General features: G+C 35.4%; 1 protein-coding gene across 1 annotated transcript; it reads right to left on the bottom strand.

Moving 5' to 3' along the window:
* Nucleotides 1–1,388: 1,388 nt before the first annotated feature.
* Nucleotides 1,389–17,608, bottom strand: LOC138698034 (uncharacterized). Its single transcript, XM_069823714.1, has 2 exons — nucleotides 17,375–17,608; nucleotides 1,389–11,536 (listed from the first exon to the last, which is right to left on the bottom strand). The coding sequence occupies exon 2, from the start codon at nucleotides 11,475–11,477 to the stop codon at nucleotides 10,518–10,520; it is 960 nt and encodes a 319-aa protein (XP_069679815.1). The 5' UTR covers nucleotides 11,478–11,536; nucleotides 17,375–17,608; the 3' UTR covers nucleotides 1,389–10,517.
* Nucleotides 17,609–17,968: the final 360 nt, after the last annotated feature.

Here is a 17,968-nt window from a genome sequence, read left to right as displayed (position 1 = left end):
TCAATCAATTAACGAAGTTTAACTGTGCGTTTTTATGGTAACATGTTTATTTTAAAGTGTAATGTATTCATGTCTCCCGGACTATGTTGCGTATTTTAACATACAGAAATATACTTTTATGGAAAATATATTTTTAGATACAATACGAGTTGACATAGAATGACCTGTCCATCATAAATTGTTTTTATTTAGTCTATTTTTATTAAAGTAAATTAATCTAAATGAGGACGAAAGCAATTGTGAATGGTTTAGTTGAATACTTTTCTTACCCCATTTTTTGATCTCCTGAAGACGAGGATAGAACCAATCTTCGAAACATCGGGACTTCCTTCTCATTAGCAGCAATGGAAAAAGTCCAATCTACACTTCTTCTAGAATTCAGTAAAATTCTATTTATTAGTAACTATTATAAATTTTGTACAAAATTACATGCATGCAAACACAGTGATATTATTATAATACACCGCGTTTCAAAATGAATTTCGGGGTTTTAAGGCTTTGTAGTATTTATTACATTTAACGTACAATTATAAATAATATATGAAATTAAAGAGCAACTCAAACAGTTTTGTACGCACGCATACGCATGCATTGTTTCCTCTGTCTACCGTTAGAAAGCACTAATAGCAAAGATGGTGACTAGTGAGCAGAAAGCTTTTTGTGTTTTACATTTTGCAAAGACTGAATCTGTAGTTACAGTGCAACGTGTTTTTTTTATTAAGTTGATTTGCAATTCACCAAGTGATAATAACATCCTTAGATGGTATCAGTTTGAAATCACAGGCTGTCTGTGCAAAGGGAAGAGTACGGGACGACCAAGAGTGACTGAAGAACGTGTTGAACGAGAGAGTCTTTCACGCGTAGCCCCAAGAAATCTTTATTTGGCAGCAAGATGGCGCGCCGCCTCACTGGCATATGGAAGTACGCGATTGGTTAAACGGCGTTGTACCCGACCGCTGGATTGGCCGAAAGGGGCCGAATGACAGAGCTTGTTTCGCATGGCCTCCACGTTCACCAGATCTTACGCCATGCGATTTTTACCTTTGGGGATTCATAAAGGATCGTGTGTATGTACCTCCGCTACCAGCTGACCTACCAGACTTAAGACAGAGGATTGAAGCAGTTGTTGCAACAATTACTCCAGATACACTGATCAAGATTTGGGAAGAACTCGCTTATCGACTCGATGTGTGCCGTGTGACGAATGGTGCTCGCATTGAGCATTTGTAGCAAAACTGTTTGAATTGCTCTTTCGTTTGGTGTATTATTTATAATTGTACGTTAAATGTAATAAATACTACAAAGCCTTAAAAGCCCGATATTCATTTTGAAACACCCGATATTTAAATGTGATATTTTATGCAGTATAATTTAAATGAATAGAATAATTCTGTATAAATAACAAAATATTTATTGTGGGCTAATAACGTAACTGATGGGGTTAGTTACATTAGAAAATCCGTTACCTAATACTGTAAATAAAAAATATAATACAGAATGAGCAACTTAAAACCTGGCCACTTCAACTCTTCATGCCGTGCTCACTACAGTCTCGACTAGTCTGTGCTGCGCTGCCATCGCTGCACAGGGAACTCACTTCCAACATTCTGTTTTGTAAGATTAAACACGTTAAACTCTACGATTAAAGTTAATAACAATAATTAATAACGAAGTCCTTTACGTTTCCACTCCTTTTCGGCATGTGCCTATGTTCAGGACATTCGTTGTATCGTGAAACCAACTTGCGCGTTAGAAGAAGAATGAAATGGACTGGGAAGCTTCCCCCCTTCACTATTCTTCCATTTACAGCTACATAGCAAACTAACCCTCACTGTAAGGTTCTTACTGTAAGCTACGGGGCACGCATGTCTTTGGTTTCACGAAATGACGAATGGACTGTACAGCTCACTTTACATAAAACATGAGACTTACTTGTGTTACATCAAAGTACAAAGTGTTAGAAACCGTATACTGTGATTAATAAGCCTATTCACAGTAAAATAATATTGATAAACTAGTGTGAAGAATTTGTTGATCTTTTACTTTTTATTTTGACCGTGTCATGGTCGCAAAAACATTCAATGTTTCGGAGCTACGTATCGGTTTTATCAAGGACTGTAATAAAAAAGGAACCAATTTGTTGGATCCGTCGTCATGAGCGATTCCAATAACAATAACAGAATCAATAGATAATATGTCGCCCACTTTCTTTTGCATTCCCTGATTATGAAAGTGGTATGTAGCTCCGAAACGTGTTTATCTATGGCGCGATGCGAAAGACCAAAAATCTCGTACGACTTGGAATAATGTGGAAATTTAAGTCGTGTATTTCTTACTATTGTCATTTTTTTATTAAAATGAACAACTTAAATATTCTTTTCAGCTAATTTATAAAAATTTCACCATTTGTTATCCTTTTCATAGTTCGATACACAAGTTATACAATTTTACTGAAACCTATTTTCCTGTTGCTCTTACTGAAACGTGGAGGTAATGAAAGCACGCGATAGCTAATGTGTTCCTTCTCTTTCTTTTGGCCTGACGTGGTTAACTTTCCTGTTTCTTGGAACTATTTTCGAGCCTTAAACATTACTGAAATTGAAATACCAGTAAATTCACTTGTAATTCCCATAATATTATCAATCGTGCCTTCAGGGTATTTCTCAACGAACTTACATAACACGTTTAGTATAATTCTTTGCTAACCACATGTTAAAGATTTTTCTTGTCGATGTTTCTCATAGTAAGACATAATTTGCGACATACAAATTTCCACCTACTTGATTCTACTCGTAGGCTATTTTTATACGAAACAGATGTTTCAGGCAAAATACGGACACTCATTCATTGCGAGGTGATGATGGCGAGTTCGGATTATATTTTCAATATTAAATGTTTCACTAATCTTATCTGTTTTCCGTAAGGTGTTCAATATGTGTATATTAAAATTCGTGTAATAAATTTCACAATACTGTAGCAATTTCAAACAACAAATCTTTGTTTTTACAGCAACTGAAGACAAAATCGGAAGCTGTAGACAAAATAGGGTCGATATTAACAGAACGAAATGCACTGTTTGAAAATATTAAAATTTGATACTTGTTTACTTACGGCTTTTAAGGAACCCAGAGGTTCATTGCCGCCCTCACATAAGCCCTCTATCGGTCCCTATCCTGAGCAAGATTAATCCTCCCAACTAACACTCTATGCATTTCTGGATTCTCCCATACGTGCTACATGCCCTGCCCATCTAAAACGTCTGGATTTAATGATCTTAATTATGTCAAGTGAAGAATACAATGCGTGCAGTTCTGTGTTGTGTAACTTTCTCCATTCTCCTGTAACTTCACTCCTCTTAGCCCCAAATATTTTCCTAAGCACCTTATTCTCAAACACCCTTAACCTCTGTTCCTCTCTCACTCATAACCTTATTCCTTTGCTGTGGTCGTGCCGGAGAACCAGTTTCTTCCGAGGCTTATATAGGGGTATCAGCCATTAATCGTATAGCATTAATTTCCTAAAAAGAACAGGATTATTATGGGAACTACCTTAGGTTACTTCCCCGGTAGCCAATAGTAGAGTTCGTACCTACATCTTTTACCTCCACTTTTAGTAGCTAAGAGCTGCAGGAAATTATTTTGCGATATAATTTATTCTACGTATATAAAAGGAAACAGTTAAATGTAATTTTTATTGTTCAGTTACTTTTTTTCAATACTAAGCCTGTGAAAAGGTTATTATCATTGACTGCCATAGTATAAGTACCATTTCTTATTTAATGTTACTATATAACACAGTTGCTTTAGTTCTTAGTAATAGTTATTTGTGTAACTTGTGTGTCAAGTGAAACTTATTTGCACAACTGGGAACATTCTCAACACAGTAGCCTTAGGCGAGTGCATAATAGTCATGTCACACAGAAGCTGCGTTAATAATTGTATTAATTACCATAACAAAACGACACATTTTCTAGAATAAATTATTCTACTCTCATAATACAAACATATCCTAGCCAAAGAACACAGTATCATGGATAGATTTTTGACATATTAATAACATTGTTTCTATGGTGACAAGTGATAAAGCTTATTAGAGCAGACAACGAAGTATAAGATAAAGTAACTTTATTTCACGTTGTTTAGGAAAATACTACTTTTCATACGTAAATCTGTTTTAAAAAACCTCTATTTTTTTTGTTATGGTAATAAATAATATTTATTTTTGCATGATAGTGTCTTTTTTCGTCGTTACAGCAAACGGCCGCCACTATTGGAAGTTGATTTTACTCAATTCAGTGTTGCCAACCTAGATAGGCTAAGTATGTTGAAATATCACAAATAACTGCTCTAGGGTTGTAATTAAAACTACTTCTGTCATCTACTTACAACTATGACAAACTTCTTGCTGAGAATTAATCAGCTGTTCATAATCTAACGTACGTAGGTACTGTGTATTAATTTTTTTTTAAATATTATTTTCAAAATATACTATCGTACAAAAAATACTATACAATAGGCCTATTACAAAATCTCGGAAATTGAAAAAACGAGTAGAGCGAGTTTTTCAAACTTTTCCTCGGTTTTGTAAAAAGCACTTCCCAATATTGTATCGTAATATACTATTACGTAACTTGTGTATAAAGTGTAACTTTTTTTTTTTTTTTGCACGAGTGGAAAGATTTTCAGCGCGAATATAAAAAAGTTCATGTCACACAGAAGTTGCATCTTTTACTATAACAAAAAGACTTGTTACCACAAAAAACTGAATGCTGTAATGTATTATTATTATTATTATTATTATTATTATTATTATTATTATTATTATTAGCCACCGGCGTGGCTCAGTCGGTTAAGGTCTGCCGGTCTGAAGTTCGCTCGGCGCGGTTTCTATCCCCGCTTGGGCTGATTATCTGGTTGGGTTTTTTCCGAGGTTTTCCCAAACCGTGAGATGAATGCCAGATAATCTATGGCGAATCCTCGGCCTCATCTCGCCAAATACCATCTCACTATCACCAATCTCATCGACGCTAAATAACTTGTAGTTGATACAGCGTCGTTAAATAACCAACCATATATATATATATATATATATATATATATATATATATATATATATAATGTATTATATCATGAAGTGTGCAATAAAGGAACTGTTATTTCACATAGTTCAGAAAAGGCCTAATTATCACACGCAAAACTGCTTAGAAAACCTTATTTTTTTCTTATGAGACTGAAGGTAAAGTCATTCCTATCACATTTCATGAACTCCCACGGGGTGGTGGAAAGTTGAGGCTCCTACCTGTACAGACAATCACCACTAATGGCATTAGGGATGTTAGTCCTACGTGCCCGCAGCTTTTGCCCCCAAGGAAATATCTCTAATGCTCATTTCTGTTAGGGGCTGAATAAACTTCAGGGCCATAGTTGGAAGGATTAGATCCCTGGAGGAAGGCCATGACCCCGTTGGGATTCGAATCTGCAACTTTACGCCTTAACCGCGACGTTACCACGCACACCCTACTTTTGTAATGATAGTAAATAATAATTATTTATGCAACTTGTATGTTAAGTGGAACTCTTTTCCACGAGTGGAAAGATTCTGAGTACGAGTACAAAAAAGCCCATGTTACACGCAAGTTGCTTCGTATTTTTATCTATTATCATAAAAAATTATTCCTGATTGAAGTTCTGACTGGTTTGTACATCTATTATAAGGCAGTACATCTCACTTGACGATATGTGTCAGAGGAAGAACAATTTGTCTGTATGCATCTGAAGTCTGATTTGTGTAATATGTAACTAATCAACGATGTATGTAATGGAAGGGGAAAGAAACTGACCACCCTATCCCATTATCTCCTGGCCTAGTTGTCTCATAAGTGGCCATGTTCGTATCACTTATGATGTTTAGACCTGTTTTCGGACAGTTGACTAAACAACAACCATAACAAAAAACTTGTTACTACCAAAACAGAATTCCATTGCTATTAATGTTACTTATTATAATGTAGTAAATCATGACGTGTCGAAAAATGTTTCAAAAAGTCTTGTTTTTTGTTGTGGTAGTAAATAAAAATAGTTTAACCGTTAATTAAATGTCTATTTAAGTTCTAACCTACAGTTTGCTGACAGCATATGGCACCATATGAAGGGTTTAGAACCATAGTGGGCCAAGCGCCATTTACCAAAACCGTAGAAAACAAGGGTTACAATGAAGTTATTACCATAATTCAATGGAAACATATAGCAAGTAATAAGGTCCCTGTGGATATTAAGGCCCACCTAACGGATCTTTTATTATGACCGCTACTGAAGTTGGTTTAGAATTACACTAATGAGGTAAAGTCTGAAGATGTTTATTTATGTAACAAAAAAAAAAAAAGAACAGACTGATATATCAAAATGTTTCTCTGTTATTCCAAATTTAGCAAATCTTTACAACTGGGCCTTATTTCCCGAGTAGTCTGTTAATATGGCCCATGCCGTAGGGTAATAGAACCCAAAGAGAATACATTTTAATTAACTCATCAAATTAGGAAACAGAGTTAATATCAAAATAACATAAAGTGAAATGAATAGAAGCAACAATTACATGAACTGGAATACCTGAACAATCGTATTTGTAAACAATAGTGACAATAAACTTCTGAAATTCTGAAACAGTGTGTCACACAAAAAAATTTTAGTATTCCAAACATTTAGGGCATACAAGAACTTCTTTATTAGAGGCAGTGAGGCCCACACAAACTTCATGGACCCACAATGAACATGATGCACACTGTCTCATATCCAATGCTTCAGCTGATTCACAGACAAAACAGTAACAAATAAAGGTGATTCAGTTGTAATTTGTGAATGAGTTGCTGCTGGTATTTCTGACTCCTGTTGTTCCAGTGGACGTTTAGTGACCAAACTTGGAACAAAGGCTGTTTCTGGTATAACATCTGGCGCAAAAAGACAGATACCAGTGGCTCGGAAACCATTGCCGACATTTTGTACGGTCATGCACTTATTTCAGATAGGTGTAAATATTTCTGAGAATCTCTCTTTATGTATAGCCTTTCAGGATGAAGATCCAAGTATCTGAGCAATGTTTCATCCCAGTAGTGTTCGAAAGATCTATAGACTGTTTTATCAAATGGTTGTAGTTCACAAACACATAAGAGTAAATGTAATGTCTGCGAACAAAGTATTAATCTGTACTTAGGCCTAAATTATTTATATAGCCTACTTTAATTTCATCCCTAGATATTTATTATTATTATTATTATTATTATTATTATTATTATTATTATTATTATTATTATTGCAATCTGAAGCGGAAGTACATACTCAACAATATAATTAACTTATTTAATCGTCTTGTAAATTTTAATAGTTGTCGGGAAATAAGGCCCGGGCCTTATTGCACGATATCAGACCTACTATGATTTTGAGTTTATATCTGTGTCATGGAGATTTGGAAAAATTATTTTGAACCTGTATCTGGAACGATGAAATATCTCTCAAGCATAACATGCAATAACTTTTCAATATTCTGAGCATTGAAATATATTATTACATTTAACTTTACTTCCAATATTATAGTTTTGTCTCCTCGACAATGTTTCGGCGCGTTTTCTTCTTGTTACTTCATTTCTACCAACATAAGATGCGCTAAAATTATTAGGCAGATGTTATTTTAGTTAACCAACATGACTACAGAGTGATCACACTTCCTCTTAGCCTTGATCCGCGAATTTCAAAGTTGGGCTTTATTTCTCGATGGGCTTTACTACCCACTGGGACCTTATAATCACATTAAAACTAAATGATGTCAATCTTCATTAAACTATGGTATTCACTTAATTTTAACCCTTGCTTTCTCCGTTTTTAATAAATGGCGCTTGGCCCACTATGGCTCTGAACCCTTCAATTATATTTGTTGTTTATAAGGTAGTTTGACTTCAATGTATTTCGTTTTCGAAAATTAAATACGCCATTAAAGTTTTTTAATCGGTTACTTAACGATGCTGCATCAACTGCTAGGTTATTTAACGTTGAAGAATGGGGAATGGTATTTTGATGATATGAGAAGTATTTGTCATGAGATTACCTGACATTCGTCTTAGTGTTGGCAAGACTTCGGAATAAAAACCAACCCAAGTGAGATACGAACGCAGCTTCGGATCACGAATACAGCTTTGCTATATATCACTGAACTAGACCAGTGGCTGCATTGAAGTTAGTCAGGTACTAGTTTATTGCAACAAAACTTTGTGTTATTATAGTCCCAGCTTGTATACTGTGCATCTAAACTTGCACTTCAAATTATTCTTAATTAGCATGAAAGTAATACCATATTTGTAAATAAAACCCTGTTTAATTCATTGTGTTGTCAAGATTTTTCAGTACTCTGTTGTCCATAGTTAAGTTAATGGTTATTGCATATTGATGATTATTACGATAAATATCGGTTCTTCCAATAAGAATGTCCTCCTTTTAACATATAACAGCTGCCGTGTTTATGAAACTATAGCAGTTATATTTTTCCCATGGTAACAGCTGTAGTTGACAAACAATCATAGAAAACGACACACCATTCCATAACACGTAGAAATCGTCAAACTGTATTATCAAAATGGATCATCCGTTTGCCAAGCAGTCCATGCATTATATTAAGTGTACGGTATGCGTAATCGTCCCTGCGAGAGAACAATTCGACGTTTGACCGAAAAATTTGAGGCAACTGGTTCTGTCGCAAATCAGACAAAACCTGTACGTGAACGACGCAAACGTTTCAATGAAAAAAATAGTCGCCGTTCGTGACAGTACGCGAGAATCCACGGAAATCAATTTTTCAGCGAGCACAAGAATTGGATTTTTCATCGACCAGATCTTGGTGGATTTTGAATCTGGACTTGAAATTATACTTACTTACTTACAAATGGCTTTTAAGGAACCCGCAGGTTCATTGCCGCCCTCACATAAGCCCGCCATCGGTTCCTATCCTGTGCAAGATTAATCCACTCTCTATCATCATAACCCACTTCCCTCAAATCCATTTTAATATTATCCTCCCATCTACATCTCGACTTCCCCAAAGGTCTTTTTCCCTCCGGCCTCCCAACTAACACTCTACCCATATATGCATTTCTGGATTCGCTCATACGTGCTACATGCCCTGGCCATCTCAAACGTCTGAATTTATTCATAATTATGTCAGGTGAAGAATACAATGCGTGCAGTTCTGCGTTGTGTAACTTTCTTCATTCTCCTGTAACTTCATCCCTCTTAGCCCGAAATATTTTCCTGAGAACCTTATTCTCAAACACCCTTAATGTCTGTTCCTCTCTCAAAGTGAGAGTCCAAGTTTCACAACCATACAGAACAACCGGTAATGTAACTGTTTTATAACCAGAGAAACAGTTCCATTCCGAGGCTTATTGTAAGGTTTCGTAACGAGCTGTTTTTTTACGATGGGTTGTTAGCCCTTCGCCCAACCCCCAAGCTGGAGGACCACCCCTTATCGGCTGTCCACGACTGCTTATTCAATATATTCGCAGCTACCCTCCATATCTGGAGGCCGTCTCCTCTATCCGCAACCTGAGGACGCGCCATGCCGTGGTGATAGGGACCCACAATACTTGAAATTACACCCTTATAAAATTGTTTTTACTCAAGAACTGAAGCCAAATAACCATAGATTGCGTCGTGTATTCTCTGACTGGGCTGTGGAGCAATTGGAAGTTCACCCTGCCTTTAGCCGAAAAATCTTGTTTAGCGACGAGGCCCATTTTTGGATGAGTTGTTTAGTTAACAAATAAAATGGCCGCTTTTGGAGCAAAGAGAATCCATTGGAGATTCAAGATCGACCTCTTCATCCCCAAAAGGTTCCTGTCTGGTGTGTATTTTGGTACGGCAGAATCCATTTTTTTTTTCCAAGATGAACGAGGCGAGGCTCTGACTATCAATGGAGGAAGATACCGCACTACGATAAGGGATTATTTTTTATCTCAATTGGAAGGTATGGATCTCAGAAATATAGTGCTCACGAAGCAGTCGATTTTTGAGGGAGAAGTTCAGAGGCTTCATCATTTCGTGTGGTGATGATATTAACTGGCCCCCGAGATCATGTGATTTAACGTCGCTGGATTACTTCTTATGGGGTTATGTTAATTAACGGGTTTATGCCAGCAAGCCAGAAACAGATAATGACCTAAAGAAGAATATCACGCGCGTTTTTCGTGAAATTGAGCCTGGTTTTGTTTGTCATTGAAAATTGGAAGATCCGTATATACGCAACCCAAGGAAGCCGCGGCGGCCATTTAACTGACGTTCTCTTCCGTATGTAATGACATTAAGTGAGCTTCAAACTATTAATAATTAAATAAATAAACCTCTTTCATTTATACAATTTCTTTCATTTTAAAAGTATGACACTCATATTGGAAGACCCTTATTATAATTGATGTAGTTGTAACAAAAAGAGGCAAGTACGCCGATTGCTGACACACATTTAATGTTAAATATTCACTTTCACCGGCTAGTAGAAATACGAACAACTACTGTTTGTGTAGTGGTGGGCGGAGGAAGTCTTCTTGGTTGTGTGGGCCCTACGAGCTCTATTTCAACTCTGCTGACATATCTTCTTTGTGGGCCGATAGGATTTTCTTCCGCATGGAGAGACACCGTGCTGCCAGCAGCATCCTCTTCACTCGAATATGTGTCTTGTGGCGCACTAGACACCTTCTCAGTCGTGACTGACACGTTTACTGTCTCTGTGTGCTCACCTATATCTTCTTCATGAGAACTTCCGCTTACACCACATCTTGTCTCGAAGGGAACTCTGCGAAGCTCGAGCGGGTTTAAATATCCCTCAACGTCATAATCCAAGCTTTGATTTGCTGAAATATTTTCAGAAGTCTCGTTCAATATGCGAGAATCTGGAGAAGCGTCATCTGGCAAGAGTTGCAAATAAGGACCGCCAAGATTTATCTCTGCAAGAGAACTCGGGAAAATGGGAGGTACAGGAGGTAAACGTCTTATTTCCTCACTTGTGTCCCAAAATGAAGGAGTTGGCAGCAAATAACCATCCATGTCTTCGTCTGGCGAAGATCCAATTGTTGGTTCGAACGACGGTGTCTCCGGAAGCGGCGGTAATGGTCTATTTACAAGAGTTTCTCTTGAATCACCTATCGCGAGATATCGTTGCTGATGATTCTTCTTACAATAAAAGTCACTTCTTTCACTGTCATGTCTTAGTCTATTTCTCTTCTTCAATTTTCTAAGTTTCGAACGAGTTGCGATAAAGTAGATGATCGTGATTGTTAGAAAGATGATGGCAACAATAACTGCAGCTACAACAGCAAATATCAATGTATTGGAAGTTTCTCCACCATGTTGCTTTTTGTTTGTACTTGCTCTAATAGTGATGGTGGAAGAAGCGTTGTTACTTTGTTCTGGTACCGATACTTCAGTAGTCTTTGTGTAGACCATGACTTCAAAATGCTCACCTCGAAGATGAGATTTCTTGTAGTTGGATGAAACCGAGTCACCTGTAAAAAAAGATCTTATTATACATAGTGCACTGCATTCACACGAATTCTACTTTCTTACTATGCGAAATAGAGTATAAAGAAAAAGTATTGGGTTGTTACAAAAAATATATTTCGATATGTTCACCGAAATGCACGTTTCCAACATCTTTGACAACGAGGAAGTGATTTTGCGCTTTCCGTCTTTCTGTATAATATGTCTGTCTGTCTCTATATAGCGAGTTCTCCTAAATTACTGGGCGTATTTTATTCATACTCATTGTCAAGTCAATTTATTTGGGAATGATGCTCACCAAATATGATAATTTCACTTAAAAGTTATAGAGCTTTACATAAAATCAAAATACTCGCAATAGCAATCCACTTCAAATCAAATGATCTACATGGTTTTTTGTACTTTGTGAAATAAATTTACAAATGGCAGGGAAATGACCTCGTAAGATAAATTAATTATCAAATAAAGACCTTTTTATACTTTACGTTGCGATTTCAGTCCCGTTACCTATCCGACCAGACGATTTCATAGGATATATGTCTTTCACTCTTACAGGATTAATGATCACTGATTGTAAATATTTTCTTTTAGTTGGGTGCATTTCCACAGAAGTAATTAAGTATTAAAAAGTCTGATTGAAGGATAGTATCGCCCACATTTTACCTATTTACTATTTATAAATGAAGTGAAATGTCCTGCTTTTTAGATTAGCTACGATGAATACCTCTATGTGCAATCCAGAAAACGAAAGTGAATTTTCTTATTTTGTTGCATATTGCAGTAGTTCATATATATATATATATATATATATATATATATATATATATATATAAACAGTCGGGTTTCAGAGCTGTCCGTTTATGTGTTGACAATATATTTTCTTATCTCAGGTAATACGAGTAGAAAAAATAGAAACCTTTAAATGATACGATTTTATATATTCTCTCCATTTTGCAGAGGATCAAGTCTGTCGTCGATTTGCAAAAGGGGACGTGTTCAAAATAACAAAGTGTTTGAAAATCGCAAAAACGATAACTGAGTTAACAAATTAAAAAGTTCATATATTTTTTCTAATTAGAACACTATGGATACATACATTCAGGACCCATGAACATTTTAATTTTTTAAGTGTGTTATGGTTCCTTGTTTTGTCTCCTTTTGCAAATCGACGACAGAAGTAATGACTATCCAAGAACAGGATGACATTGAATATATGGCACGTAAATTAAAAGAAGAAAATTGTAAATATGGCCTAGAAACTAATATAAACAAAACAAATACGTATGTGTGAGGACTAGATCGAGGGATCTTCAAATAGATGATGAAAATGACATGAAACCGGTTACTAAATTTAAATATTTAGGGTTTTAAATTGGGACACATAACAGAGAAACAGAAGAACTAATCACTTAATCCCGTTAAGCAATAAATGCTTTAAATTCTATAATCCGGAGTAAACTTACTCACAAATGGCTTTTAAGGAACCCGCAGGTTCATTGCCGCCCTTACATAAGCCCGCCATCGGTCCCTATCCTGTGCAAGATTAATCCATTCTCTATCATCATATCCCAACTCCCTCAAATCCATTTTAATATTATCCTCCCATCTACGTCTCGGCCTCCCCAAAGGTCTTTTTCCCTCCGTCCTCCTAACTAACACTCTATATGCATTTCTGGGTTCACCCATACGTGCTACATGCCCTGCCCATTTCAAACGTCTGGATTTAATGTTCCTAATTATGTCAGGTGAAGAATAAAATGCTTGCAGGTCTGCGTTGTGTGACTTTCTGCATTCTCCTGTAACGTCATCCCTCTTAGCCCCAAATATTTTCTTAGGAACTCCATTCTCAAACAACCTCAATCTCGGTTCCTCTCTCAAAGTGAGAGTTCAAGTTTCACCGGTAATATAACTGTTTTATAAATTCTAACTTTCAGATTTTTTGACAGCAGACTAAATGACAAAACCTTCTCAAAAGAATAATAATAGGCATTTCCCATATTTATTCTGCGTTTAATTTCCTCCCAAGTGTCATTTATATTTGTTATTGTTGCTCCAAGATATTTGAATTTTTCACCCCTTCGAAGGATAAATCTCCAATTTTTATGTTTCCATTTCGTACAATATTCTGATCACCAGATATAATCATATACTTTGTCTTTTCGGGATTTACTTCCAAATCTATCTCTTTACTTGCTTCAAGTAAAATCTCCGTCTTTTCCCTAATAGTTTCTGGAATTTCTCCTAACATATTCACGTCATCCGAATACACAAGAAGCTGATGTAACCCGTTCAATTCCAAACCCTGTCTGTTATCCTGAACTTTCCTAATGGCATATTCTAGAGCAAAGTTAAAAAGTAAAGGTGATAGTGCATCTCCTTACTTTAATCCGCAGTGAATTGGAAAAGCATCAGATAGAAATTGGCCTATACGGACTCTGCTGTAAGTTTCACTGAGACACATTTTAATTAATCGAACTAGTGTCTTGGGAATACCAAATTCAATAAGAATATTATATAAATCTTCTCTCTTAACCGAGTCATATACCTTTTTTAAATTTATGAATAACTGAACCCTTATACTCCCATTTTTTCTTCAATATCTGTTGAATACAAAAAATCTGGTTGATGTATTACGCCTAAAACTGCACTGATGATCCCCAATAATTTAATCTACGTAAAACTAAAAATATATAATTTCAAATATTAATACGATAATGAAAGGAATTTTGACTTATGCAATAGAAGTTGGATAAATCCCAAATACACATAAAAATAAAATTGAAACAATAGAAATGGACTTTCTAAGAAGATCCTTAGGATTATTTAGTCGTGAAAAATTAGGAATTAAATAGTAGAGAAAATGGATGTGCTAAATAAAAAGGTCAACATAGAAGAAATATAGACCAAACAGTTGAAATGGTACGGACATGTTCAGCGTATGAACAATGATAGATTGCCTGAACAGGCAATGATCTGGATACTGGTGAAGAGAAGGAAAAAGGGAAGACCGATAAGAAGTTGGAGTGAGGGAATCCTGGACGCTATAAAATAGAAAGTAGTCATTTCCAAGGACTGTGGAACAACAGAGAAGAATGGGCTTTGGGCATCGAAAGATCTCTGTCATCAAAAACCGATTTATGTATTTACATAAAAATAATTGTGAAGACAAGTAATCATAAACAGTAATATATTTCTCAACATAACAAAAGAATTGAATAAATTGTTGAGAACACGTTAAAACGTGTAATAAGCAGGGCTGGGCAAAATACTGACATCCAAGTATTTCTAATACAAATACAAAATACTTAAAAAAATTGTATTTAAAATACAAATACAAAATACTTAAAAAAAATGTATTTAAAATACAAATACAAAATACTTAAAAAAAATTAAGCAAAATACATTTGTATTTCAAATACTCAAAATACATTTGTATTTCAAATACTCGATACAATATGTAGGTCTAAAGAAATAAGAATATTGCTGAAAATCTAAAATATTATATTAACATTAAAAGTATTTTTATCTCGAAGTTTTATATAAACACTGTAACTGAACATTCTTCTTTTCCCAGTCAGCAATGAAATTATGCTATATATGAATAATTACTGCTCCCTTTCAAAAAAAACAGTTTCTCAAGAAGTTTATCAGATAAGGATCCCCTTGCTGGTGAATGAATAAATCCTGCAAAACAGAACAGTCTTTCTACAGGCGCAGAGGAACACAAATTTGTATTATACTTTATAAAGCTTGTTTCACTGTTGGGTAATTCTCTAGAGTGCACAGAGTTTTCCCTTTGCCATTGAAGAATTGTATGAGCTCATACTCCGCAGTAGATAAGTTCTTTTCTTTTTGCTTTTCAAAGTCTGTTGTACTTGAGTTGAAACACACAAAAATTGTTTTCATTGTCTGAACTGACCAAAGGTGTAGCGAGAACTGCTCAGCTGATTTCGCGCACATATTCTGTATCCTCTTCTTATCATTTGATGAGGCAGTGTCAGGTAGCCACCTCATCTTCAATGATGGGTGGAAGCAAGCTACCAAAATAGCTCTGTTTGCTTCTGGGGTCAGATCAAAAATCGCTTTAAATGTTGATTAAAGCAAACGTATTAGGATTGGAGTTACTTGGAATAAACGGCGTATATTGCTAAATAACAGAATATGTAATCTGTTTTTGAGAGAAATTAATGTGGACAAAAGTTGACCGTAATAGCAGGTGTTCTCATTTTGCATTAAATCAAGGGCTACGACAATGGGTTTCATAACTGCACAATATTCTTCAAGGTACCGAAACTCAACATCTTTGAAGGCTGGCAATCCCAGTTTTTCACATATACTGTTTCCATCATGTTTGAATTGCAATATTTGAGAGATTGAGTCATAAAGAGAATTCCATTGAGTTGGGCAAGGAAACTTTAATGAATATTTCAAGACATCTAATATAATTTCTGAGGATTTGGGTCTCTTAGACTCATTCCATAATGCTGAACATTTAGCATGTGTTGGGTGGTGGATCCTTGATGCTGTTGGAGATTTCTTTATGGCATTAAGGAAATCAGTTGTGGCAAGAAAACTAAGTGTATGGCTAGCATATCTGAAATGGGCAGGCAAATAAGACAAAAGTTCATTCTTCAAATCCAAATCCAAAAACTTGAAGGACAAGAAGAAGAAAAAAGTATTTTAAGTATTTGAAATACAAAATACATCAATTTTATGTATTTAAATACAAAATACTTTCGAAAATCCTTACAAATTACAAAATACAAATGTATTTCAAATACTGCCCAGCCCTGGTGATAAGAAAGTACGTGTCTTCTTAGTGACACTTATTTTTAAGTATAATTGAATCTAGATTAATTTTTTGGATAACATCTAATGCTCCTGAATGTTTATAGCAAATACAAGTGTTCGAATTGGAAATATTACAGCATAATACACTAACAGCAAGAATTCAGGATTTAAAAAATATATATGAAATGTAGCGGTGTTTCAACGTCGTGTACACAGTGTATTTATTTTATAGAAAAATTAGATGGTACTGTAGCTACAGGTTCATTTTGTTATTTATTAAATCAAGTAATCTATGTATTAGAAAATTAGAAGCATTCGTTGTACAAATTATTGCCAATGTTAAAAAATTCTTGGATAATAATTTCGACTATTTATTTTGACATGAGCTTTAAAATTTTCGGATGCATTAATTTTGAACTACCATTTCTAATAGCTTGAGCACTCAGCGAAATATGCAACCGTCAGAATTGTCCTTTCATTTCTAATTCTACTTATATTTAGAAAATACATAATAATTTTGATCATAAGTATTAGAACTAGATAGCCACAAACTTCAGGATCGTCAATAAAGTCACCGTAATGTAATGAAAAGTCTGTATAGCTCGACAGGATTAACAGACATCGAGCCAAGGACATTGCTGTTTAGTTATTGTAGCTGCAAGATTTTATAATTGGTAATTCATAGAGACAATATGGAAGTGGTAGTGTTATGTTTTATTTAACGACGCTCGCAACTGCAGAGGTTATATCAGCGTCGCCGGATGTGCCGGAATTTTGTCCCACAGGAGTTCTTTTACATGCCAGTAAATCTACTGACATGAGCCTGTCGCATTTAAGCACACTTAAATGCCATCGACCTGGGCCGGGATCGAACCCGCAACCTTGGGCATAGAAGGCCAGCGCTATACCAACTCGCCAACCAGGTCGACGGGAAGTGGTAGTCAAAATATATTTTGAAATTTGAAAGTCGATTTTTATTCTACTTTAATTGACATGGAAAAATGGAAAATGAAAGTAACAGATGAAACGCAATTACTTGAGTTGATACTTACTCACTTATACTGCAGATGCTGTTAGTCAGCATGAATACTGTTGTTAGACCACATTCCAGCTGAGCGTTAACTCCCAAGAAAGAGAGTTTTCACCTTTTCTTTACATTATTAAAACATATTTATGCCACTACTGCCTCTTCTGTTAAAATATTCTATACTGTCATCGAACCCTTAGTGAATGTACTCGTATTACCACTCCTCTCTCTTATGATATACACGATGAAACTGCTTACAATCTTCAGCCAATAAGATTTATATTGAATAAAGATAAGTAGTATCCGTTCTTATCGAAGTACAGAGAGACATTTGCTGAAAGATTGCTAGAGATAGGAGACTGAATGCGTACATTTACAGACAGTGCTTTTATTTTATTTTATTTTTTAGTCTAGACTTATACAATAATATCTTAGATTTTATACGATAATTAAATTTTTGGCTTAAAGTAAATTGACTTTAATATAATGAAGATCTAAGGGAAATACCCGGGCATTCGATAAGTAAGGGCAACAATACTGTAAATCAGCGCTCCTAGCTGTGTCCAATGGAATCTTATAGTATGTAACAGAGCAGAGATTTTTTCATAAATCTGCAATA

The sequence above is a fragment of the Periplaneta americana genome, chromosome 4 (genome assembly GCF_040183065.1).
Source record: "Periplaneta americana isolate PAMFEO1 chromosome 4, P.americana_PAMFEO1_priV1, whole genome shotgun sequence".
NCBI lineage: Eukaryota > Metazoa > Arthropoda > Insecta > Blattodea > Blattidae > Periplaneta > Periplaneta americana.
This window is presented reverse-complemented; position numbering and strand designations above follow the sequence as displayed.

Excerpts from the sequence above, each read along its gene's own strand:
- LOC138698034 (XM_069823714.1), bottom strand. The coding sequence starts at position 11,477 with ATGGTCTACACAAAGACTACTGAAGTATCGGTACCAGAACAAAGTAAC.